The 24,394-nt window shown below is 44.4% G+C and overlaps 1 protein-coding gene across 1 annotated transcript in view; it reads left to right on the plus strand.

Moving 5' to 3' along the window:
• The first annotated feature begins 1,201 nt into the window (after positions 1-1,201).
• Positions 1,202-24,394, plus strand: part of LOC132537586 (uncharacterized) — a 40,828-nt gene continuing 17,635 nt past the window's right edge. Inside the window, 6 exon segments of the mRNA XM_060188433.1 lie at positions 1,202-1,461; positions 4,489-4,675; positions 12,230-13,999; positions 14,002-15,549; positions 20,078-20,242; positions 21,642-21,814. Of these exon segments, the coding sequence (XP_060044416.1) occupies positions 1,202-1,461; positions 4,489-4,675; positions 12,230-13,999; positions 14,002-15,549; positions 20,078-20,242; positions 21,642-21,814 (4,103 nt within the window).

The raw sequence follows: 24,394 nt of genomic DNA on the forward strand, positions 1-24,394 counted from the left end.
GTCCTGAGTGCTATTTTTTTTTTTTTTGCCTCCAGGGTTATCGCTGGGGCTTGGTGTCTGCACTGCACCTAACAACCATTTTTTTCCATTTTTAAAAAAATTGGATAGGACAGAGAGAAATTGAGAGAGGAGAGGGAGAGAGAAAGACATCTGCAGACCTGTTCCACCACTTGTGAAGTGACCCCCCTGCATATGGGGAGCCAGGGGTTTGAACTGGGATCCTTGAATGGATTCTTGTGCAGACCAACCTCTTTTTTAAAATTAATTTAATTTAATTTATTTATTCCCTTTTGTTGCCCTTGTTGTTTTATTGTTGTAGTTATTATTGTTGTTGTCATTGTTGGATAAGACAGAGAGAAATGGAGAGAGGAGGGGAAGACAGAGAGGGGGAGAGAAAGATAGACCCCTGCAGACCTGCTTCACTGCCTGTGAAGCGACTCCCCTGCAGGTGGGGAGCCGGGGTTCGAACCGGGATCCTTCTGTCTTCTGTCCTTGTGCTTTGCACCACCTGCGCTTAACCCGCTGCGCTACAGCCCGACTCCCCAGACCAAACTCTTGTGAAGCTTACCCCTTCAGGAGGAGACTGGGGGCTTAAATCCAGATCCTTGCACATGGTAATGTGTACTCAACCAGGTGCACCACTGTCCACTCCGTCTCCTTCTCTCCCTCTCCCTCTGTGTCTCTCATCCTTTATCTGTAAAGAAGAGAAGAGAAGAGAAGAGAAGAGAAGAGAAGAGAAGAGAAGAGAAGAGAAGAGAAAAGAAAAGAAAAGAAAAGAAGAGAAAAGTCTTTCAGAAGCAGTGGAATCATGCAGGTGTGAAAGTTCTGGTGGCAAAAACAAATGAAATTATTCAGATAGCAAATTCTATGTTATGCATAATTTACCACCAAATATTGGGGAACTAACTGTACATGTGTGACCTTGATTATATAAAAAGGAAAAAATAATTGAAAAACTGCCAAAATATTTATAACTTACTTAGGAGTTTGAGAACAAACTGTTTTTAATATTAATTTAGTATTCTCTTTATGTCCTAACTTTCTAACACATTTTGAAACCACAGAAAAAATTTTCACTGATTTCTGAGAGAAGTTAAACATTCTTTCTTTCAGTTTAAATATAAATGCCTTTGCTTGATTGTCTTTTCTGAGCAAGTGCATTATTTATAAAGGGAATTTTCTGTGTTCATGGCCATGGAAAATGGTCCAGCCCATCAGTCAGGGAAAATTTGCAAATAATTCATGCTTTGACTTGGATTTGAAGCCAGTGCCTTTCAGTGCAGTTACTCAAGCAGTTCTCAGGAAAGGCCAAATGGAGGCAATCAGCACAAAACGCACTAAGTGTACATCTGGCAAGTTCCAGTGTTTCTATCTGCTGGGTAAATTCTCAGGAGGTCAGGAGGAACTTACCACATCAGCACAACAGAGCCAGCAGCAGAACAGGACTTCTCGGAAGACCATGTAAGAAGTCAACACAAGCATACATTTCCTTTTGCTTAGAAATATAGCATATACTGGGCCAAGGTAGGTAGCATAATGATTATGCCAAGAGACTCTCATGACTGAGGTTCTGAAGTCCCAGGTTATATCCCTCTCATCACCATAAGCCAGAGCTAATCAGTGATCTGGTAAAAAGAAAAGGAAAGTAAGAAAGAAAAGAAATATATGCTGAATATTTGGCAATGCCTTTTTTTTTTTTTTTTCCACTAGAGCACTGCTCAGCTCTGGCTTATGGTGGTGATAAGGCAAGAAGGTCTGTTTGCATAACCATTATGCTATCTACCCCTTGAATTTTTTTTTCTTTTTTTGCCTCTAGGGTTATTGCTGAGGCTCAGTGCCTGCACTATGAATCCACTGCTCCTGGAGGCCATTTTTTCCCATTTTGTTGCCCTTGTAGTTATCCTTGTTGTTGTCAATATTATTGTTGTTGTTATTGCTGTTGTTGCTGGATAAGACAGAGAGAAATCGAGAAAAGAGGAGAAGATAGAGAGGGGGAGAGAAAGATAGACACCTGCAGTCCTGCTTCACCGCTTGTGAAGTGACCCCTTGTGAAGTTACCCCTCTGCATGTGGGGAGCACAAGTGGTGAAGCACTCAAGGGACTCTGGATGGTGGAGCATTGTTTTGGTCTCTCCCTTTCTCTTTCTCTACCCCTTCCCCTCAAAAAATATATAGAATAAAACTGGACTAGGGAAGTGACAGTGGTATTGTGCCTATGTGAGGCTCTAAGTTCATTGCCCAGCACTGCATAAGAAAAGAAAAAGAAATATCTAAGTATGTTTATCTATATCCATATATCCACATGCATATATACAGCTATTTATCTGTATATAATGGATCAAGCAAATTGGTAAAATATAAGGGCCCAGAAGTTGCACATCCTCAGAAGGTACCAGTCACTTTAGAATCTGTGGTGGGGGCGGCACTACTTTTGAGGCTATTCTCTGCACAGTTGACATAAATATCAAAGTCTTCTTGGGAAAGACAGTGATTTAGCATATTCTCTACTTTTATTTTTTTTAAAGATTTTATTTATTTATTTATGAGAAAGATAGGAAGAGAGAGAAAGAACCAGACATCACTCTGGTACATGTGCTGCTGGGGATCGAACTTGGGACCTCATGCTCGAGAGTCCAAAACTTTACCACTGCGCCACCTCCCAGACCACTATTCTCTACTTCTTTTTTTTTTTTTAATTTAAGAAAGGATTAATTAACAAAACCATAGGGTAGGAGGGGTACAATTCCACACAATTCCTACCACCCAATCTCCATTTCCTACCCTCTCCCCGATAGCTTTCTCTATCCATTTTCTCTATCCCATTCTCTATCCCTCTGGGAGCATGGACCCAGGGTCATTGTGGTTTGTAGAAGGTGGAAGGTCTGGCTTCTGTAATTGCTTCCCCGCTGAACATGGGCGTTGACTGGTCGGTCCATACTCCCAGTCTGCCTCTCTCTTTCCCTAGTAGGGTGTGTCTCTGGGGAAGCTGAGCTCCAGGACACATTGGTGGGGTCTTTAGTCTAGGGAAGTCTGGCCGGCATCCTGATGACATCTGGAACCTGGTGACTGAAAAGAGAGTTAACATACAAAGCCAAACAAATTGTTGAGCAATCATGGACCCAAAGCTTGGAATAGTGGATAGGAAGTGTTAGGGAGGTACTCACTGCAAACTCTAGTGTACTTCTGCTTTCAGGTATATATTTTGTAGTAGTTTACGGATACGTGTGAACATATGCTCTCTCTCACAGAAACTGGTGTATATCTAAGTTTTGGGACTTTGTTAGAAAGTGAACCACCTGAGATGAAATTAGAGTATAGTATGAAAGGAAAGGTCTCACCCGAGTAATGAAGTTGAAGGGTTGTCATTCCACACGTGAAGTCTCTGGACATAGTCTGAAGTGAAGCATGTTGAGGTGGCAATCGTTGTGTTGGTTAGGTTGTGATCGGCAGATGCAATATTATTTGATATGGATTGGGAGAGGCATACAGGAAAGTGGGCCCTATCCAATGGTTCCAGGACTGGGGGAAGTAGAGGCTCTATAGTGGAGATGTGAGGTTCCTGCTGTCTTAGGGTTCAAAAAGACAATGGATAGTTAATGTTATCATCACATTATTTGGTAATTGGGTTAACTCTGAAAAGTCCTTTTGTTAGGGTTTGCTGTACAGTACCCAGTATCTTGTATATAGCTGTGCTATTGGTTGCTTCTGATCTACTTGGTCTAGGCTTTTGAGAGAGTTTGCATATCAATTACACAGCCTAGATATTGAAAAGATTCAATTTGTGTTTTGAAAAACTTCGAGACATACAATTAATTTTCCCCCTCTCGTATTAATTAACTAGTGATTTATATGTCTACACTTTACTAGGAGTGTACATAAACACCATTCCCACCACGAAAAGACTGTGACCCATCCCTCCCACCCACTCCCACCCCCCACTGGCCCAGGAAGCTGCATGTCTACCCCTCACCACAGGGTTTTGACTTTGGTGCTATTCTCTACTTCTAATGCCAATTGCTCCTGTACTTCCCAGACAGAGCCACCTCTATCTAGATGAGTAGATGCCACACATGCTTTTCTTTCTTTCTTCCTTCCTGTCTCTTTTGAGAGAGATATAGAGATAGAGAGATAGAGATGGAGAGGGAGAGGGAGAGAGAAATGCAGACAGGCAGGCAGGCACAGAGACAGACAGCACTGAAGCTTCCTACAATGTGGTGGGGGCCGGGTTTGAATCTAAGTTGCATGGCAAAGCATCACACTCTACAAGTGAGTTATTTCTATACAGGCTATTCTATAATTTGGTTTTATTTACTCAACACTATATCTTAGAGAGGTTTCTATTAAATAAGCATAGACTTATGCCACCATTATACTGGCTTTGTAATACTCTAACTTCTGTGCATCATAGTTTCCTTGTGGGTACTTTTCTTTGTTAAAACATTACACTCATGAATTATGGGTAAATGCTGAATGACAGTGTGTCTATCAGGCTGGCAGGGGACTCTGAGGAAGAGTGTTGGCTTTGGGAAGAAATGGAACCTGCTGCTGAGTCCCTTATCCTATGTGGGAGGAACATCAAGCTAGTAGCTCAGAAACTCCACCTTCAGCCGCAATGTCAGAGCTACCAGGAAGAGTTAGTGTCCACAGCTCAGCAGATCCTCATGGACATCACAAAGGTGAGACAGATGGCAGTTTTCTGTTGCACTTGATATGAACAGAAAGCTCACTTCTAGGAAGCATCTCCTGGTCTCAATGAAATCTGCCCAAGTTTCTGCCAAGACCACAGGCACAGAATTGATAAAAGCTATATGTGGATGCTCCCATACAGAGTTCAGTAGACATAGATTTAGGGTGTGTGATGCTAAACACATGGCAGTCCCATCACCCCCTACACTTGGCCACCAGCCCCTCATAAAAAGGTGTCACTGAGGGGTTCCTTTTCCACCCTTCTTGTGGCCAAGAGTGATGCAGAAGAGCTAATAAAACTTCTGCAGCTCCCAACCTATTTGGCAAACTGGCACGAAAAGGAAAGTTCTGGTACAGTGTTCTACAGCTGGAAGACTCTCCAGGGTGAGGACAATGGGCAAATATTATTATTAATAATCATAACTAAAACTCTAGTATTGTAGGCTATGAGGGGGTGTTTCTATTTTATCCTCACAAAAAAATGAAATTGAAAATTGGTAGACAAGAAAGGCAAAGGAAGTGAGAGATTTCGGCACCTGAGGATGGGAAGATGAGAGAGGAATAAGGGCAGCTTGTAGAAATGGCTAGATACCAGCTCTGTCAAAGGGATGGAACAGAATGGCCCAGAAGCAACAGGGAACTGCTAGGAAAGATTTCTGAGGACTTCCTGGAAGGTCATTTCTCCAGCCCCCATAACCCTCACCCTCATCCTCACTCTGTTTATAAGCCTCTTAGCATGGAGAGGGCTCACTGCTCTTCCTCTAACCTGGAGATGAACACTCACTCCCAACCCAGGTTGAAACCCTCGTTAGCGTACATGCAGAAGGCTTTATATACTTTAGTCAAACCCATTAGTTTCTTTTTTAAAAGTGTTATTAATGATTTTAATAATGATTAACAAGATTGTAAGATAACAGGGGTATAATTCAATACAGTTCCCACCAGAATTCATGTCCCACCCTCTCCACTGGAAGCTTTCCTATTCTTTTTTTTTTTTTTTTTTTTTGGTTTTCACTTTGTTTTTAATGCTTTTTGTATAATTAATACATGTTTTTTTTAAGTTTATTTCTTTATTGGGGAATTAATGTTTTACATTCAACAGTAAATACAATAGTTGGTTCATGCATAACATTCCCCAGTTTCCCATTTAACAATACAACCCCCACTATGTCATTTATCATCCTTCATGGACCTGTATTCTCCCCACCCACCCACCCCAGAGTCTTTTACTTTGGTGTAATACGCCAATTCCATTTCAGGTTCTACTTGTGTTTTCTTTTCTGATCTTGTTTTTCAACTTCTGCCTGAGAGTGAGATCATCCCATATTCATCCTTCTGTTTCTGATTTATTTCACATAACAGGAATTTTTCAAGGTCCATCCAAGATTGGCTGAAAACGGTGAAGTCACCATTTTTTACAGCTGAGTAATATTCCATTGTGTATATATACCACAACTTGCTCAGCCACTCATCTGTTGTTGGACACCTGGGTTGCTTCCAGGTTTTGGCTATTACAAATTGTGCTGCCAAGAACATATGTGTACACAGATCTTTTTGGATGGATGTGTTGGGTTCCTTAGGATATATCCCCAGGAGAGGAATTGCAGGGTCATAGGGTAGGTCCATTTCTAGCCTTCGGAGAGTTCTCTAGACTGTTCTCCACAGAAGTTGGACCAATTGACATTCCCACCAGCAGTGCAGGAGGGTTCCTTTGACCCTACACCCTCTCCAGCATTTGCTGCTGTTACCTTTTCTGATGTATGACATTCTCACAGGAGTGAAGTGATATCTCATTGTTGTCTTGATTTGCATTTCTCTGACAGTCAGAGACTTGGAGCATTTTTTCATGTGTTTCTCGGCCTTTTGGATCTCTTCTGTGGTAAATATTCTGTCCAAGTCATCCCCCCATTTTTGGATGGGGATTATTTGTTGTCTTGTTGTTGAGTCTGGCAAGCTCTTTATATATGTTGGTTATTAAACTCTTATCTGATGTATGGCATGTAAAGATCTTCTCCCATTCTGTGAGTGGTCTCTTGGTTTGGGTAGTGGTTTCTTTTGCTGTGAAGAAGCTTTTTAATTTGATGAAGTCCCATAGGTTTATACTTACCTTAGTCTTCTTTGTAATTGGATTTGTTTCATTGAAAATGTCTTTAAAATTTATGCGGAAAAGAGTTCTGCCAATATTTTCCTCTAAGTATCTGATAGTTTCTGGTCTAACATCCAAGTCCTTGATCCACTTGGAATTTACTTTTGTATTTGGTGAAATACAGTGATTCAGTTTCATCCTTCTGCATGTTTCAACCCATTGTTTCCAACACCATTTGTTGAAGAGACTCTGCTTTCCCCATGTAATAGTCTGGGCCCCTTTGTCAAAGATTAGATGTCCATAGGTGTGGGGCCTCATTTCTGGGCTCTCAATTCTATTCCACTGGTCAGTGTGTCTATTCATGTTCCAGTACCAAGCAGTTTTGATGACAATAGCCCTATAATATAGTTTGAGATCTGGGAGTGTGATGCTTCCAGTTCTTTTCTTTTTTCTCAAGATTGTTTTGGCAATTCTAGGTCTTTTCTGGTTCCAGATAAACATTTGTAGCATTTTTTCTATTCTCCTAAAAAATGTGCTTGGGATCTTGATGGGGATAGCATTAAATTTGTAGATGGCTCTGGGTAATATATTCATTTTGATGATGTTAATTCTTCCAACCATGAACATGGAATATCTTTCCACTTCTTTGTGTCTTTTTCAATTTCTTTGAGTAGTGACTCATAATTTTCAGTATACAAGTCTTTCACTTCCTTGGTTAGGTTTACTCCTAGATATTTTATTGTTTTTGTTGCTATAGTAAAAGGAATTGATTTCTGGATTTCAATTTCTTCTAACTTAGTGTTTGCATAGAGGAATGCCACTGACTTTTGAATGTTAAGGTGCCACTGACACCTTACTGTATTGCCTGATGATTTCCAAAAGCTTCTTGCTGGATTCCTTAGGTTTTTCCATGTATACTATCATGTCATCTGCAAATAAGGAGAGTTTGACTTCTTCTCTTCCAATCTGTATCCCTGTAATTCCTTGCTCCTGCCTGATTGCTATGGCAAGAACTTCCAACACTATGTTGAATAATAATGGTGATAGTGGGCATCCCTGTCTAGTACCTGATCTGAGGGGAAATGCTTCCAGTTTTTCACCATTGAGTATGATGTTGGCTGTAGGTTTGCTATATATAGACTCCACTATCTTCAGGAATTTTCCATCTATTCCCATTTTTTGTAGTGTTTTGATCATAAAGGGATGTTGTATTTTGTCAAAGGCTTTCTCTGCATCTATTGATATGACCATGTGGTTTTTGGTCTTGCTTTTGTTGATGTGGTGGATCACATTGATTGATTTACGTATATTAAACCAACTTTGTATGCCTGGGATAAACCCCACTTGGTCATGATGAACAATCTTTTTGATATACTGCTGTATCCGCTTGGCTAGAATTTTGTTCAGTATTTTCGCATCTATGTTCATCAGAGATATTGGTCTGTAGTTTTCTTTTTTGGTTGTATCCCTGTCTGCTTTTGGTATCAGGGTGATGTTGGCTTCATAGAAGCTGGCAGGGAGTATTCCAGTGTCTTCAATCTTCTGGAAGACTTTTAAAAGTAGAGGTATTAGTTCTTCTTTGAAAGTTTTGTAGAATTCATTTGTAAAACCATCTGGTCCAGGACTTTTATTTTTGGGGAGATTTTTGATAACTGTTTCAATTTCATTAGCTGTGATGGGCCTGTTCATGTTATCCACTTCCTCTTGACTTAGTTTTGGAAGTTGGTAGGTATCTAGGAAATTGTCCATTTCTTCCAGGTTCTCTAGCTTGGTGGCATATAGTTGTTCATAGAAGCCTCGCATGATATGTTGAATTTCTGCGGTGTCTGTCGTGATATCTCCTCTTTCATTTACTATCCGATTTATTTGGGTCTTCTCCCTTTTTTGTTTTGTGAGTCTGGCTAAAGGTTTGTCAATTTTGTTTACTCTTTCGAAGAACCAACATTTACTTTCATTGATCTTTTGTATGGTTTTCCTATTCTCAATGTTATTTATTTCTGCTCTAACTTTAGTGATGTCCATCCTTCTGGTTGCTTTAGGGTTCCTTTGTTGTTCTTCTTCTAGGTCTTTAAGATGTGCAATCAGGCTGTTTATTTGTGCTTTTTCTTGTTTCCTAATGTGTGCTTGTATAGCTATGAACTTCCCTCTTAGGACTGCTTTAGCTGTGTCCCAAACAATTTGATAGCTTGTGCCTTCATTTTCATTGAACTCTCAAAACATTTTGATTTCTTCCTTGATTTCCTCTTTGACCCAGAAGTTGTTAAGAAGTGTACTGTTGGGGGTTGGGCGGAGGTGCAGTGGGTTAAGCGCATGTGGCGCAAAGTGCAGGGACCGGCGTAAGGATCCCGGTTCGAGCCCCCGGTTCCCCACCTGCAGGGGAGTCGCTTCACAGGCGGTGAAGCAGGTCTGCAGGTGTCTATATTTCTCCCCTTCTCTGTCTTCCCCTCCTCTCTCCATTTCTCTCTGTCCTATCCAACAACGAATTGTGTCAACAAGTGCAATAATAATAACTACAATGAAGCTACAACAAGGGCAACAAAAGGGGGAAAAAAATGGCCTCCAGGAGCGGTGGATTCATGGTGCAGGCACCAAGCCCAGAAATAACCCTGGAGGAGGAAAAAAAAAAGAAGTGTACTGTTGAGCTTCCACATTTTGGGACTGTTTCTAATCTTCTGTTGATTGTTAAGTGTTAGTTTAATTCCACTGTGGTCTGAGAAGATGCTTGGGATGATTTCAATGCTCTTGAATTGGCTGATGCTGTCTTTGTGGCCTAACATATGGTCTATCCTTGAGAATGACCCATGTGGATTTGAGTAAAATGTGTATTCCAGTTTCTTGGGATGAATGACTCTGAAAATGTCCAATAGTTCTAGTTTATCTATCTCTTCATTTAGCTCCCTTATGTCTTTATTGATTTTTCTGCCTGGATGATCTGTCAAGTTGAGAGAGTGGGGTGTTGAAGTCCCCTACTATGATTGTGTTGCTGTTAATATATTTCTGTAGCTCTTTCAGTAGAAGTTTGATGTATTTAGATGGCTTCTCATTGGGTGCATAGATGTTAATAATTGTTAAGTCCTCTTGATTGACTGATCCTCTGAGCATTAAGTAGTGTCCATTCCTATCTTTTTTAATCTATCTATTTTAAAGTCTATCATGTCAGATATGAGAATAGCTGTTCCTGCCCTTTTTTGTGGGCCATTGGCTTGTATGATAGTTCTCCTTCCTTTCACTTTAAGTCTGTGTTTGTCTTGTTGAGTTAGGTGAGTTTCCTGTAGACAACATATTGTTGGGTTGCGTTTTCTGATCCATCTTCCTACTCTGTGTCTTTTAATAGATGAATTCAGGCCATTGACATTTATTGATATCAAAGATTGAAGATATTTTAATGCCATTCCTGTAGAGTTTTAGAGTGTTTTGATATGTCCTATTTGTGGTGGTCTGTTTGTTTATAGGAGACCTTTCAGAACTTCTTTCAGGGCAGGCTTGGTGATAGTTGATTCCTTCAACTGTTGCTTGTCTGAGAAGGTTTTGATGCCTCCATCTAGTCTGAATGACAGTCTAGCAGGATATAGTATTCTTGGCTGAAAGCCTTTCTCATTGAGCACTCGATAGATATCTTGCCATTCTCTTCTGGCCTGTAGTGTGTGTATGGAGAAGTCTGCTGCTAATCTTATGGGTTTTCCTTTGTAGGTGACTCTTTGTTTTTCTCTTGTAGCCTTCAGGATCCTTTCTTTATCCTTATTCCTTTCCATTCTAAGTGTGATATGTTTTGGTGTCTTTAGGTCTGGGTTAATTCTGTTTGGGACCCTCTGGGCTTCTTGAATCTTTATGTCTTTGGTGTTGTCTAGACTAGAGAAGCTCTCAGCTATTATGGCCTGGAGAATGCTTTCTTCCTCCCCTTCTCTTTCTTCCTCTGGTAAGCCAATAATGCGTATATTGTTTCTTTTGAAGTCATCCCATAGGACTCTGTTGTTGTTTTCAGCATCTCTTAATCCCTTTTTGAGATCTCTTACTTCTTTTTTAGTTGTCTCTCATTCATCCTCAATCTTGCTAATTCTGTCTTCAGCCACATAGATTCTATTCTCTCTGCCCTCTACTGCTTTCTGGAGTTCATCTATTTTGTTGCCCTGTTCTAATACTGTTTTAGCTTGTTCAACTAGTTGCATTCTTAGCTCAGTGATTTCAGCTTTCAGCTCTCTAATAACCATGAGATAATTAGTATTTTCTTCCATATTCTCATTTGTTGTTCCTGTATTTCTGATTACAATTTTTTCAAATTCTTTACTCACTCCTGTTATTATTTCCTTAGCTAATGTTTGGATGTTGAACTTGTTATTTTGTGCTTCACTCTCTGGAGGACTTTTAGCTGGACTCTTGTCCTGGTTCGATTCTCCAATATTTCTTCTCGTTGTTTTAACCATTTTATATATTATATTATGAGTTCCCTTTATCAGTACTTTTCAAATTACTGATCACTATTGCCTGGATTGACCTGTGTCTAAGTAAGTTAATTAAAGGGTTCACACTGGTGGAAGTTAACAGTTGTTTCAATAGTATTTAAATCCCTGACTTGGAGCTCAGTGGTTTAAAAGCCTCTTTTTTTTTCTCTCTCTCTCTTCCTTGTAGGCTATGGGAGCCTGAGGGCTTTTAAACTATCAATAGGCTTCTTAGCTTAATTACTGACTCCTGACCAAGAGATAAAGCAGGGTGTGGCAGAGATAATCCAGTGGTTATGCAAAGAGACTTTCATAGCCCCTCAGCTATGCTACCGAGGTATAGGTCTTCTCCTGAGTTTCCTGGTTAGATCTCTGTCCCCTGGTGTCCCTCCCTGTTGCTGCTCCAGATTCTGAGGGCAGTAGCAATGGAGACTCAGAGTTGCCCTTGGTGAGTCTCTGGGGAGTCCTCTCCTCCCTTCAGCTGTCCCCTTGTTGGTGGAGCAGACTGGAGGTGGTGTCTCAACAGATAAACTGCTGAACTGTTAGCAGTCACTTAATCTCTCCTTAGGCTCCTCTCTCCTCTCTGTCACCAGCCACACATGTTTGTACTCACCCGTGATTTACTGGGTTCCTGTGGTCATTCAAGTCCTGTCTTGTTTCGGTCCTGGGTGGTCTCCTTTGGTAATCCTGGTTGATCAGGGAGAGGAGAGGCGAGGAGAGAAAGCCATCTGCTGCTGCTCGTAGCTCCGCCTCTGGAAGTCTCCTCAAGCTTTCCTCTTCTTTATCCCTCTGGGAGTATGGACCTAGGATCATTATGGGGTGCAGAAGGTGGACGGTCTGCTTTCTGTAATTGCTTCTCGGATGGACATGGGCGTTATCAGGTCGATCCATACTCCCGGCTTTCTATCTTTCCCTAGTGTGGTAGAAACCCACTAGTTTCTTTAAGTGTCTCTCCTAGATGACTGTGATAGCGGTGGGGAGTGGGGGTGTGAAATTGCACTTCCTTTAGATTTGGGAGGTAGGTATCTGCCAACCTGGGGGCGGTAAGCTTCAGTGTCGCTCTAAAAATCACGGCAGGGTGTTCAAGCGCTCTGCCCCGACTGTCCCAACAGATGCTGCTCCTCGAAGATGCCTGTACCACGAGGATGACGGTGCGGGCAATCGGCTGCTGCCTGAGCTGCCTGGACGAGCTGGAAGCGGCTGGGGACGCAGACTGGCCGCTCGGTTCCTTCGCCGACCTGGCGGGGGCGCTGCAGCGCCTGGCCGGCTTGACCGCGCGCGGCCCCGGGGAGCGCCTGGCCCGCGCCCGCGGCCTGCTGAGGGCCTGTGTCCCCGAGCTCCTGGCGGCCGCCCGCGATCCCGAGCCCGGGTCCGGCCGGCGCCACTGTTTGGCGCGCGCCAGGAAGGCCCTGGGGCAGCTGCTGGAGCTGCTGGAACCCGGCGCGGCTCCGCCCCCCCGCCAATGGAGCGGGGCGCTCCCGCGGCGCCTGCGGCAGCTGCGTCAACTGCAGGGGGCGCCCGCGCCCGAGCTCCTGCGCCGCGACCGGCTGGACGCGCTGCTGGAGGCGGTGGTCTGGCTGTGCCTGCGCCTGGCCGCGGGGGCCGCGCCGCGGGAGAGGCTGCGCCTGCTGGCTCGCTGTCGCCGGCTGCTGGAGCGGCGGAGCGCCGGCGCGCGCCGTCTGGGCCAGGCCTGCGGCACTCGGGGCCCTGGCGCCCTGCAGCCCGGGGAGGAGAGCGCAGCGCTGTGGGTCGCGGCGGAGGCGCTCTCCCAGGGCGCCCGCACCGAGCTGCTGCGCCAGATCCTGGACACGTTCACCGACATGCAAAGTCCTCTTCAAAGGCTGGTCCAGGCTGCCATGGGCAATTCCTCAATGAGCTGTCCAGGCCCTTGGCCCTTGCCCAAGAGCCTCCAATTCTCCCTTGCTGCCTTCCATGAAAAGGCCAAGCAGATGTTCAGAGTGGCTCACTTGGTCTTGGTTTGCTGCCCGCGACAAGAAACCAAAAGAGAAATGGAGATCACCATGGCATATCTTTGGGGGCTTGTGGTCAGAGTACAACAACTTTTCTCGCAAAACCCCCAAAGCTCTGAGCTGGACTGGACCCCCGCCGCTCTACAGGCCGTGCTTCAGGCCTGGACCCGAGCATCAGAGTGCCTGTTGGCATGTTTTGATGATGTTCTCTATATTCCTGAGTTCCTGACTGTGTCTGTTCAGGAAATGACCAAACATTTGTACTTCTTCACATGGGCTTTGAGGAGTGAAGACTGCAGAGAGTTTTCAATGCATGTGGCATATTTACAGGGGCGAGCCACACACATAGTACAGGTGATGAAGAGATACGTAGGTCAAAATCGAGATCCTATTTTACGGAATGGCCTAAGAGTCTTGATCCAGCATCTAGAGCAATCCTCCCTGGTCCTGGGTGCAGCTGCTGAGCGCTTTTCAGGCAAGCCCGCCTTTCATGACGCAGAGGCGGTTTTAGCCATGGCAAAACACCTGGTTTCTTCAGCTCAGAGCATCCGAGAAGGACTGGATGGAACTAACCACCCAGATATCCTCAGCCCCCTTCGGAGCCAAGTCCGGAGGTTTGACATTGCTAAGGAACGGCCTCATTTCATCCTTGCCAGCTTCCAAGACTCCCTATCTCCTACATCAAAGCTCCAGGGGAGACCAGCATTGGGGGATAGTGACTCAAGGACTTGCTACCCACGGAGGGACTATCTTTCCTGCCCTATGATTCCTGACACCCATCCACTGAGGGCAGGCTCTTTTCTCCCTGATGTCAGCAAACCACTGCTTGTAGCCAGCCAGGGCCACCAGACAGAGACCTCAGCACCAATCCGCAGAAGTTAAATTTAGCTGTGAATATAGTTCAAGAGGTCCTGGCTGGGAAGGGACCCCTGGAGTCAGAGACAATGACTAGACTCCAAGAAATTCTCACACTGGCACCTTCTATTAATGACCTAGCAAGAGAGATGGGACATTGCTCCAATGCTAGAGCTGATAGGCTTCTGGAGCTAGATCTCCCATCATCTGAGAGAAACAAGGAAACCAGGCATGCTTTGGTAGCCATTGCTGGCAACTGGTATCTTCTCTGTCAGCAGCTATTTTGTCAAAACCAAGAAGCTGATCTTGCACAGAGCGTGGCAGTATTTGTAGAACTTCAGCAGAATTTAACTTCATTGGTTCAACTAGCAACCAAATGTGTGCCCATGGATTTGGGCAAAAAGGGCCCTTACTCCACAGAGGAAGCACTTTTACAAATGCAGGGCAGATTGGGAGAGGCTGAGACCCATGCCAAAGAACTGTTGAACATAGTCCTGATTTCTGATGGCCTCCAGACACCTGAATCATGGAAGGAGAGCATTGAGGACGAGTGCCTTCTGTGGTCAGTGGCTGTCCAAGACCTGCTCCATTGCATAGAAAAGTTCAGCAAGAGACAATGCCTGTTCCTGCTCCCCCTACGGCAGGCCATACAGGATCAGCAGGGATTGCAAGCAGGGTTGGTTAGGGTGGCAGATGTTTCTCGGCGGCTACAAGAAGCTACCAGACTGTCCAGCCAACTATGTGGGAATGAGCAGGTCAAGGGGGAGGTTTTATTTCTGTGCAGGGAAGTTCACGTGCTCACCGATGCTCTGCTGGATGTAGCACAGATTCTGACCTCCTCTCCCAAACCATCTCCCAGTGTGTCCACCTGGTTTGAACTTCTCTTCTTTGAGCTCACCCTTCGATCAGTGGCCCTGATTGGCCACCTCAATAACATCAATGCAGACTATGAACATGCCTTCCATGATGCCTTCTGCCCATGGCTCTCTGTCTGCAACAATTCCTGGACTAGTCCAGAAAACAATCTACAGAGAATAGTGTCTGGTATCCAGGAAGTACAGAAAATTGTGGCAAGAAATCAGGAGTCTGGTTCTTGCTCAAAAGACCTTTCTGTAGCTCTGGAGGACATCCTCATCCTTACCCAGGAAATGGCTCAAAAGATCTCTGTGCTCCAACAGCATCCAGAGGAAAGGGGAATACTCATCCTGGACTGGCCTCAATGGGAGTGGGCAGCCAAGGCCCACCATGCCGTGGCCCAGCTAAAGGCCTGGAAAGGTGGTCCAATCAAGGCCTGGAGACTCTTGACCCAGTGCTTGAAGTCCTGTGACAAGCAGGCAAAGGCCTTAGAGCAGAGCCTTTCCCAGCTCCAGCCTCACTGTGGGGAGCATGAGCCCGCAGCCACTGCTGAAAACAGCATGCATCTTCAAGGAGTCCATGCTCCAGAAGGCAGCCCAGGGAACATAGCTGGCTCTGCTGATTCACTCCTCACCAGTACACCTGCAGCAGACCTGGGCAGGGTAAGATAGTATCTTTCTTCATCCCTCAGTTCAGCTCTCTTACTACTAGCCAAAGCCCCTGCCAAATTTCAGAATAAGTTGCCTTGGTACCCAGGTGTGTGATTCACATCTGGCAAACACAATACAGACTTTGAGGGTCCAAGATTAGGAACCAGGTCATCTAGGCTGATTCCTGATTATCTTTTCTGAATTTTAAGATTCTAATCTAGAAAAAAAGAACATTGGGAGTTGGGCAATAGTGCAGTGAGTTAAGCGCACGTGGCACGAAGCCTGAGGACCGCCGGAAAGGATCCCGGTTTGAGACCCTGGCTCCCCACCTGCAGGAACGTCGCTTCACAAGCGGTAAAGTAGGTCTGCAGGTGTCTGTCTTTCTCTTCTCCCTCTGTCTCCCCCTTCTGTCTCCATTTCTTTCTGTCCTATACAACAACGACAACATCAATAACTACAATAAAAAAACAAGGACAACAAAAGGAAATAAATAAATAAATAAATATTAAAAAAAGAACACTGAGGGACCAGGCAGTGGTGGATCTGGTTATGCACACACATTATGTGTGCAAAGACTCATCTTCAACCCCTGACCCCCATCTGTGGGGGTGGGGAAAGCTTCATGAGTGTATGCAGGTGTCTCTGTTTCTTTTCCTCTCTATTTCCCTCTCCAGTCTCTCCCTGTTTTATCCAATAATAAAGATGGGGGCCAGGTGGTGGCGCACCTAGTTGAGTACACGTTACAATAAATAAATATATTTTTTTTAAAAAAAGAGGGGACCAGGTGGTGGTGCAGTGGGTTAAATGCACATAGGACAAAGCACAAAAACACAAGGATTCTGGTTCGAGCTCCTGGAGCCCCACCTGCAGGGGGGTCGCTTCACAAGCAGTGAAGCAGGTCTGCAGATGTCTCTCCCTCTCTATTTCCCTTGCCCCTCTCAATTTCTCTCTGTCATATACAATTTTTTAAAAGTATGAAAAAATGGCCACCAGGAGCACTGGATTCATAGTTCAGGCACTGAGCCCAAATGATAACCTTGAAGGCAAAGAAAAGAAGGGAAGGGAGTCAGGATGTAGCTCAGCGGGTTAAGCGTGTGTGGTGCAAAGCCTAAGGACCAGCTTAAGGATCCTGGTTGGAACCCCCGGCTCCCCACCTGCAGGGGAGTCACTTCACAGGCAGTGAAGCAGGTCTGCAGGTGTCTGTCTTTCTCTCCCCCTCTCTGTCTTCCCCTCTTCCCTCCATTTCTCTCTGTTCTATCCAACAACAACAACATCAATAATCACTACAATAAAACAACAAGGGCAATAAAAGGGAATAAATAAATAAATATTTTAAAAAAGGGGAAAAAAAGAACATTGATAAATTTCCCAGTAGAGGCTCATGGAGAAATTTGTCCTTGCACTTGCCTGGCTCATAAGTGTCCTGAAAATAGTGGCTGTGATTATTTTATATTTGTTTATTTATTTATTTTTTATTTATTTATTTTTCCCCCTTTTTAGTGGCCGTGATTATTAACCTATATGAAGTTTCTCCCAAGTGCTTCAACTTGAAGTGGGTCTCCTAGCTGGAGCTGACAGCACTCCTTCTAGGGATGGAGTTCTTCATTTTGCCTTGACCTACGTGATGTTACCTTCCTGAGTCCATCACATAGGTTCTTTTGTTTGCAAGTGGCAGGAGTTCAACTTGAATGAGCTTACACAAATATAATAGATGGCTTTATAGGAAAGATGTTCCTTCTGTTGGAAACAGTCCATACATAGTCATTTTCTGCTTGGACACCAGATGGGACAGTTAGGTATTGTGTATTGCAAAGATTTGATTTATTGACACTGACCATGCCCAAACTCAGTGGGAGACATGCTACTTTGGCAGTACCTAAGGAGTCCCCTGGCAGATGTGCTAAGCCCAGCATTTTCATCACCACATGACAGGCTGTGCTTGGCTACACAGATACTGCCACACCCTTCACTGGGTCTTCTTCCAAGATACAGCTCACCAGACCATGTATTTTTTCACTCTCCTCCCCATTACTCTTTAACTCGTTTTTCTCTTTAAATATCATGGCCATAAGGAGAGCCTTTCCCTCAGTATCTGGGAGTAGAGCAGACACAGTCAATTTTCCCTGCAGCTCAAACTGTCTTCCATAGCTCTTGGGCTCGTGAATCCTGACATCCTGCAAGCTCCTCCTCATTTGTTATTATTATCATTTAAAAATGTTTATTTATTTATTTATTCAGTTTTAGGTAGAGGCAGAGAAAGAGTGAAGGAGACCACAGCACTGAAGCTTCCTTCAGGGTGGTGGGGGCCGGGCTTGAACCTGGGTCACACACATGGCACAGCAGTGTATTATCCAAGTGAGCGAACTTACTGACCCTACTATCATTATTTTACTATTATTATTATTATTATTTTGCCTCCAGGGTTATTGGTGGGACTCAGTGCCTGCACTATGAATCCACTGCTCCTGGTGGCCATTTTTCCATTGTTGTGATTGTTGCTGTTGTTGGATAAGATAGAGAAGTTGAGAGAGGAGGAGAGTACAGAGAAGGGAAGAGAAAGACACCTGCGACCTGAATCACTGCTTGCAAAGTGATCCCCCTGCAGGTGGGGACCCGGGGGCTCACACTGGGATCCTTAACCCTATGCACTACTGCTGGGCTACTACTTGTTTATTATTTTATTATTTATTTTTATTTATTTATTTATTTATTTATTTTTTGCCTCCAGGGTTATTGCTGGGGCTGTGTACCTGCACTATGAATCCACTGCTCCTGGAGGCTAATTTTTCCCCTTTTGTTGCCCTTGTTGTTTATTGTTATTGTTGTTAATATTTTTGTTGTCGTTGCTGTTGGATAGGACAGAGAGAAATTGAGAGAGGAGGGGAAGACAGGGAGGGGGAGAGAAAGATAGACACCTGCAGACTTGCTTCACTGCCTGTGAAGCGACTCCCCTGCAGGTGGGGAGCCAGGGGCTTGAACCGGAATCCTTACACTGGTCCTTGCTTTGCGCCACGTGTGCTTAACCTGCTGCGCTACCACCCGGCCCCCTTTTTTATTGTTTAATATTTTATTTGATAAGACAGAAGTTGAGAAGGGAGGAAGAGGTAGACAGAGAGACACCTGTAGCATTGCTTCACCATTTGTGAAACTTCTTCCCTCTGCAGGTGGGGGCCAGGGGGCTTGAACCCGGGTCATTGTGCATGGTAATGTTTGCGCTCAACCAGGTACCACTGCCTGGCCCTTATTATTGTTGTTATTGATGTCTTCGTTGTTGGATAGGACAGAGAGAAATGGAGAGAGGAGGGGAAGACAGAGGGGGGAGATAAAGACACCTGCAGACCTGCTTCACCGCCTATGAAGTGACTCCCCTGCAGGTGAGGAGCCAGGGGCTCGAACCAGGATCCTCACACCGGTCCTTGCGCTTTGCACCACCTGCGCTTAACCCGCTGTGCTACTGCCCGACTCCTGGCCCTTATTATTTTTAATAACCATGTATTGAATCATCTTCTTTTGTCTTATTTTCTCCCCCACCAGACCACTGTTTAGCTCTTGCTTATACCACGTGGTGCTGGAATTGAACCAGGGACCTTGGAGTCTCAGGCATAACCTGAATCTGTTGCATAAGCAGGGTGCTTTCTCCTTGTCTCCTCAGCCCTCCTCTTCATTTGTTCTTCTAGAATATATATATATCCTTTTCTTTTGGCCTCCAGGGTTATCACTGGGGCTCTGTGCAGGCACTACTAATCCACTGTTCCTTGTGGCCATTTTTTTTTCTTCTTCTCGTTTTGTTGGATAGGACAGAGAAAAACTGAGAGAGGAGGGGGAGGGAGGGAGAGAGTGAGAGAGAGAGAGAGAGAGAGAGAGAGAAAGATAAACACCTGAAGACTTTTTTGAAGCATCTCCCCTGCAGGTGGGGAACCAGGGGCTCGAACCCAGTTCTTTGTGTGGGTCCTTGCAATCTGTACTATGTGCACTTAACTAGGTGCATCACTGCCCAGCCCCCCTCCCATCTTCCTTACATATAATTAATGTCCCAGCTTTACACATTCTGTCAATTCACCTGATGCAGTCCTTTTCTTATTATAACAGCCTGACAGGACTCAGTCTCTCCCCCAACTTCTCTCAATGGAGAAGGCAGAGAGGTAGAGAAAGTAAGGGACCACAGCACTAAAGCTCCCTTTAATGCAGTGAGGGCTGGGCTTGAACCTAGATTGCACAGTTGGCAAAGCTGCTCACTGTTCAAGCAAACTATTTACCACCTGACAGTATTTCATAGAACTGCTAGGGCAGGGTGAGGCCAGCCCCCAGGAATGGAGAAGACAACACTGTTGCTTGATGCTGTTACCAGCCCTGTCCATCTTCTGTTGCCTAGCTCTTCTTCAGAGTGAAAAGCAAGGCCTTGCTTTCCACAGCCAAGAGCTGCTGGCCCCTGGAAAATCGGGAACTCCCCCTTGATTTTCATTCTTCTTTTTTAAAGTGATTAAGTGTTAGTTAACATCTCACTGTGTTTTCTTGGTTCTGCCCTGTCTTCTTATAACAGATGTCACAAGACCTTCCCGACACCCCCCAGTGTCTGACCTGGAACCAGTCTCTCCCCGAGTGTGGCACCATGGACAGTGAGAACAGAATCACCCAACTGATCCAGGCGATTACCAAGGAGGTGCTCCTGATGGCTGGGAATTTGAAGAGGAGAGGACACATGTTGGTACTTGGACTTCGTTGGGTCTGAGTGGCAGGAGGGCTAGGTGCTCAATGGGGAGATGGGAGTCAGACAGCCTGTGGCAGCTCCTAGGAAGGAAGAGCCCTGCTGTGGCTGCCTGGAACTGAGCATTTCCACGTGTTCTTCTTTCTCTTCCTGTGATATCATGAACTTTATTGCACTTTTCTCTTCCTCTCCCTTTCGGGCTCAGCTATTAAGACTTTGTCTTTTCTCACTAGGGAAGATATTTTGCCAAAAGCTGCAGTTTAGAAAAATCAAAGACTCATTGATTTCCCACAAGGGTGCATTAAAAGTGAGACATTTACATTGTTAAAAATTCCCCAAGATAAAGGCAACAAACTCTCCTCTCCTCCTCTCCCCTCCCCATCCTTTCTCCTCTCCTCTCCTCTCCTCTCCCCTCCTCTCCTCTCCTCTCCTCTCCTCTCCTCCCCCCTCCCCTCTCCTCTCCTCCCCCCTCCCCTCCCCTCCCCTCTCCCCTCCCCTCTCCTCCCCTCCCCTCTCCCCTCCCCTCCCCTCCCCTCTCCCCTCCCCTCTCCCCTCCCCTCTCCCCTCCCCTCCCCTCCCCTCCCCTCTCCTCTCTCATTTTTTCTATTGCCCCCAGGGTTATTGCTGGGCTTGGTGCCCGCACTATGAATCCACCGCCCCTGGAGGCCATGTTTTCTCCTTTCTTCCCTCCTACCTTTCTTTCTTTTCTTTCCCCCTTAATTTATGGTGGTGTGGGGGATTGAACCTGGGACTTTGGAGCCTCCGGCATAAGAGTCTCTTTGATAGCCATTATGCTATCTACCTGACAGAGAAATTTAGAAAGGACAGAGAAAGATAGATACTAGGGGGCGTGTGGTAGCACACCTGGTTTAGTGCTCATGTTCCAATGCTCAAGGATCCAAGTTCAAGCCCCTCGTCCCCACTTGCAGGGGAGAAAGCTTTACAAGTAGTGAAGCAGGGCTGCACATGTCTCTTTTCTTCTCTCCCTTTTCCTCTCAAGTTCTGTTTCTGTCCAATAAATAAACAAAAGATTAAGAGAGAGAGAGAAAGAGAGATAGACACCTGCAGACTTGCTTCACCACTCATGAAGTGGACCCCTTACAATACAGGTGTGGATCTGGGGCTCGAACCGAACTGCCTAACTGGGTGTGCCACTGCCCGATCTCCTCATTTTCTTTCTTTTTTTCCTTTTAAATAATTTATTTATTAATGAGAAAGATAGGTGGAGAGAGAAAGAACCAGACATCACTCTGGTACATGTACTGCCAGGGATTGAACTCTCAACCTCATGATTAAGATTTGTAGTGATATACTGTACAGTCGTCACAGATTTCTTAGGAGAAAAACCCGGGAGAGGAGAGTTTACCTGTCACTAATGCTTCTGTTTCTTTTGGTACAGACCAAAGATCAACTCATTGCCTCTGCTAGGAAAATTGCAATTTGTGGACAAAACTTCGCCAGACTTGCTAGCATCATTGCTAAGAACTGTGTGGATCCGAGGTGTTCTCAGGAACTCTGGTGTGCGGTAGAGCAAACCCAAACAATGAGCCGCCAGCTCTGTATCATCTCCAGGTAGGAGACAGCTTTGGTGGGAACTGCTATGCTCTGTTTTCTCAAGACCTGGAGGGACAGTTCAGGGTATTTAATTCTCTCTTTTGTGTACTGCTTTTATTAGTTTTATTTATTTTTAATTTTTTAAATTTCTTTATTGGGGAATTAATGTTTTATATTTAACAGTAAATACAATACTTTGTACATGCATAACATTCCCCAGTTTCCCATATAACAATACAACCCCCACTAGGTCCTCTGTCATCCTTCTTGGACCTGTATTCTCCCCACCCACCCACCCCAGAGTCTTTTACTTTGGTGCGATACGCCAATTGTGTACTGCTTTTAATGTTTTGTTCTCCAAGAATCTACATTTACTTGGGGAATATTAAGCAAAGGTTGAAATTTTAGAGGTGTAAATCTGGTGCTCTACCAGTTAATTTATTTCTTTGCCAATTATTTTTTTATTTAAAAATTTTTTAATTTAATGATTTGGATAGAAATAGAGAAACTGACAGAGATGGAAGAGCTAGAGAAAGAGAGCTAACTGGGACTTCCGGAGGCAGAGCTACGAGCAGCAGATAGCTTTCTCTCCTCTCCTCTCCTCTCCTCTCCTCTCCTATCCTCTCCTCTCCTCTCCTCTCCCGGATCAACTAGGAATACCAAAGGAGACCACCCGGACCGAAACAAGACAGGACTAGAATGACCACAGGAATCCAGTAAATCACCCGTGAGTACAAACACGCGTGGCTGGTGACAGAGAGGAGAGAGGGGCCTAAGGAGAGATTAAGTGGCTGCTAACAGTTCAACAGTTTATCAGTGGAGACACCACCTCCAGTCTGCTCCACAACAAGGGGACAGCTGAAGGGAGGAAAGGACTCCCCAGAGACTCACTAAGTGCAACTCTGAGTCTCCATTGCTACTACCCTCAGAATCTGGAGCAGCAACAGGGAGGGACACCAGGAGACAGAGATCTAACCGGTAAACTCAGGAGAAGACCTATACCTCGGTGGCATAGCTGAGTGGCTGTGAAAGTCTCTTTGCATAACCACTAGATTATCTCTGCCACACCCTGCTTTATCTCTTGGTCAGGAGTCAGTGATTAAGCTAAGAAGCCTATTGATAGTTTAAAAGCCCTTAGGCTCCCATAGCCTACAGGGAAGAAAAAAAAAAGAGGCTTTTACACCACTGAGCTCCAACTCAGGGATTGAAAAAACTGTTAACATATATAAAATGGTTAAAACAACAAGAAAAAATATTGGAGACTCGAACCAGGACAAGAGTCCAGCTAAAAGTCCTCCAGAGGGTGAAGCACAAAACAACGAGTTCAACATCCAAACATTAGCTAAGGAAATAATAATAGGAGTGACTAAAGAATTTGAAAAAATTGTAATCAGAAATGCAGGAACAACAAATGAGAATATGGAAGAAAATTCTAATAATCTCATGGTTATTAGAGAGCTGAAAGCTGAAATTGCTGAGCTAAGAAGGCAACTAGCTGAACAAGCTAAAACAGTATCAGAGCAGGGCAAAAAAATAGATGAACTCCAGAAAGCAGTAGAGGGCAGAGAGAATAGAATCTATGTGGCTGAAGACAGAATTAGCAAGATTGAGGATGAATGAGAGACAACTAAAAAAGAAGTAAGAGATCTCAAAAAGAGATTAAGAGATGCTGAAAACAACCAGAGTCCTATGGGATGACTTCAAAAGAAACAATATACGCATTATTGGCTTACCAGAGGAAGAAAGAGAAGGAGAGGAAGAAAGCATTCTCCAGGCCATAATAGCTGAAAATTTCTCTAGTCTAGACAACACCAAAGACATAAAGATTCAAGAAGCCCAGAGGGTCCCAAACAGAATTAACCCAGACCTAAAGACACCAAGACATGTCATACTTAGAATGGAAAGGAATAAGGATAAAGAAAGGATCCTCAAGGCTGCAAGAGAAAAACAGAGTCACCTACAAAGGAAAACCCATAAGATTAGCAGCAGACTTCTCCATACAAACAGTGCAGCCCAGAAGAGAATGGCAAGATATCTATCGAGTGCTCAATGAGAAAGGCTTTCAGCCAAGAATACTATATCCTGCTAGACTGTCATTCAGACTAGATGGAAGCATCAAAACCTTCTCAGACAAGTAACAGTTGAAGGAAGCAACCATCACCAAGCCTGCCCTGAAAGAATTTCTGAAAGGTCTCCTATAAACAACCAGACCACCACAAATAGGACATATTAAAACACTCTAAAACTCTACATGAATGGCGTTAAAATATCTTCAATCTTTGATATCAATAAATGTCAATGGCCTGAATTCACCTATTAAAAGACACAGAGTAGGAAGATGGATCAGAAAACACAACCCAACAATATGTTGTCTACAGGAAACTCACCTAACTCAACAAGACAAACACAGACTTAAAGTGAAAGGATGGAAAACTATCATACAAGCCAATGGCCCACAAAAAAGGGCAGGAACAGCTATTCTCATATCTGACATGATAGACTTTAAAATAGATAAGATTAAAAAAGATAGGAATGGACACTACTTAATGCTCAGAGGATCAGTCAATCAAGAGGACTTAGCAATTATTAACATCAATG

The sequence above is a fragment of the Erinaceus europaeus genome, chromosome 3 (assembly GCF_950295315.1).
Source record: "Erinaceus europaeus chromosome 3, mEriEur2.1, whole genome shotgun sequence".
NCBI classification, from domain to species: Eukaryota; Metazoa; Chordata; class Mammalia; order Eulipotyphla; family Erinaceidae; genus Erinaceus; species Erinaceus europaeus.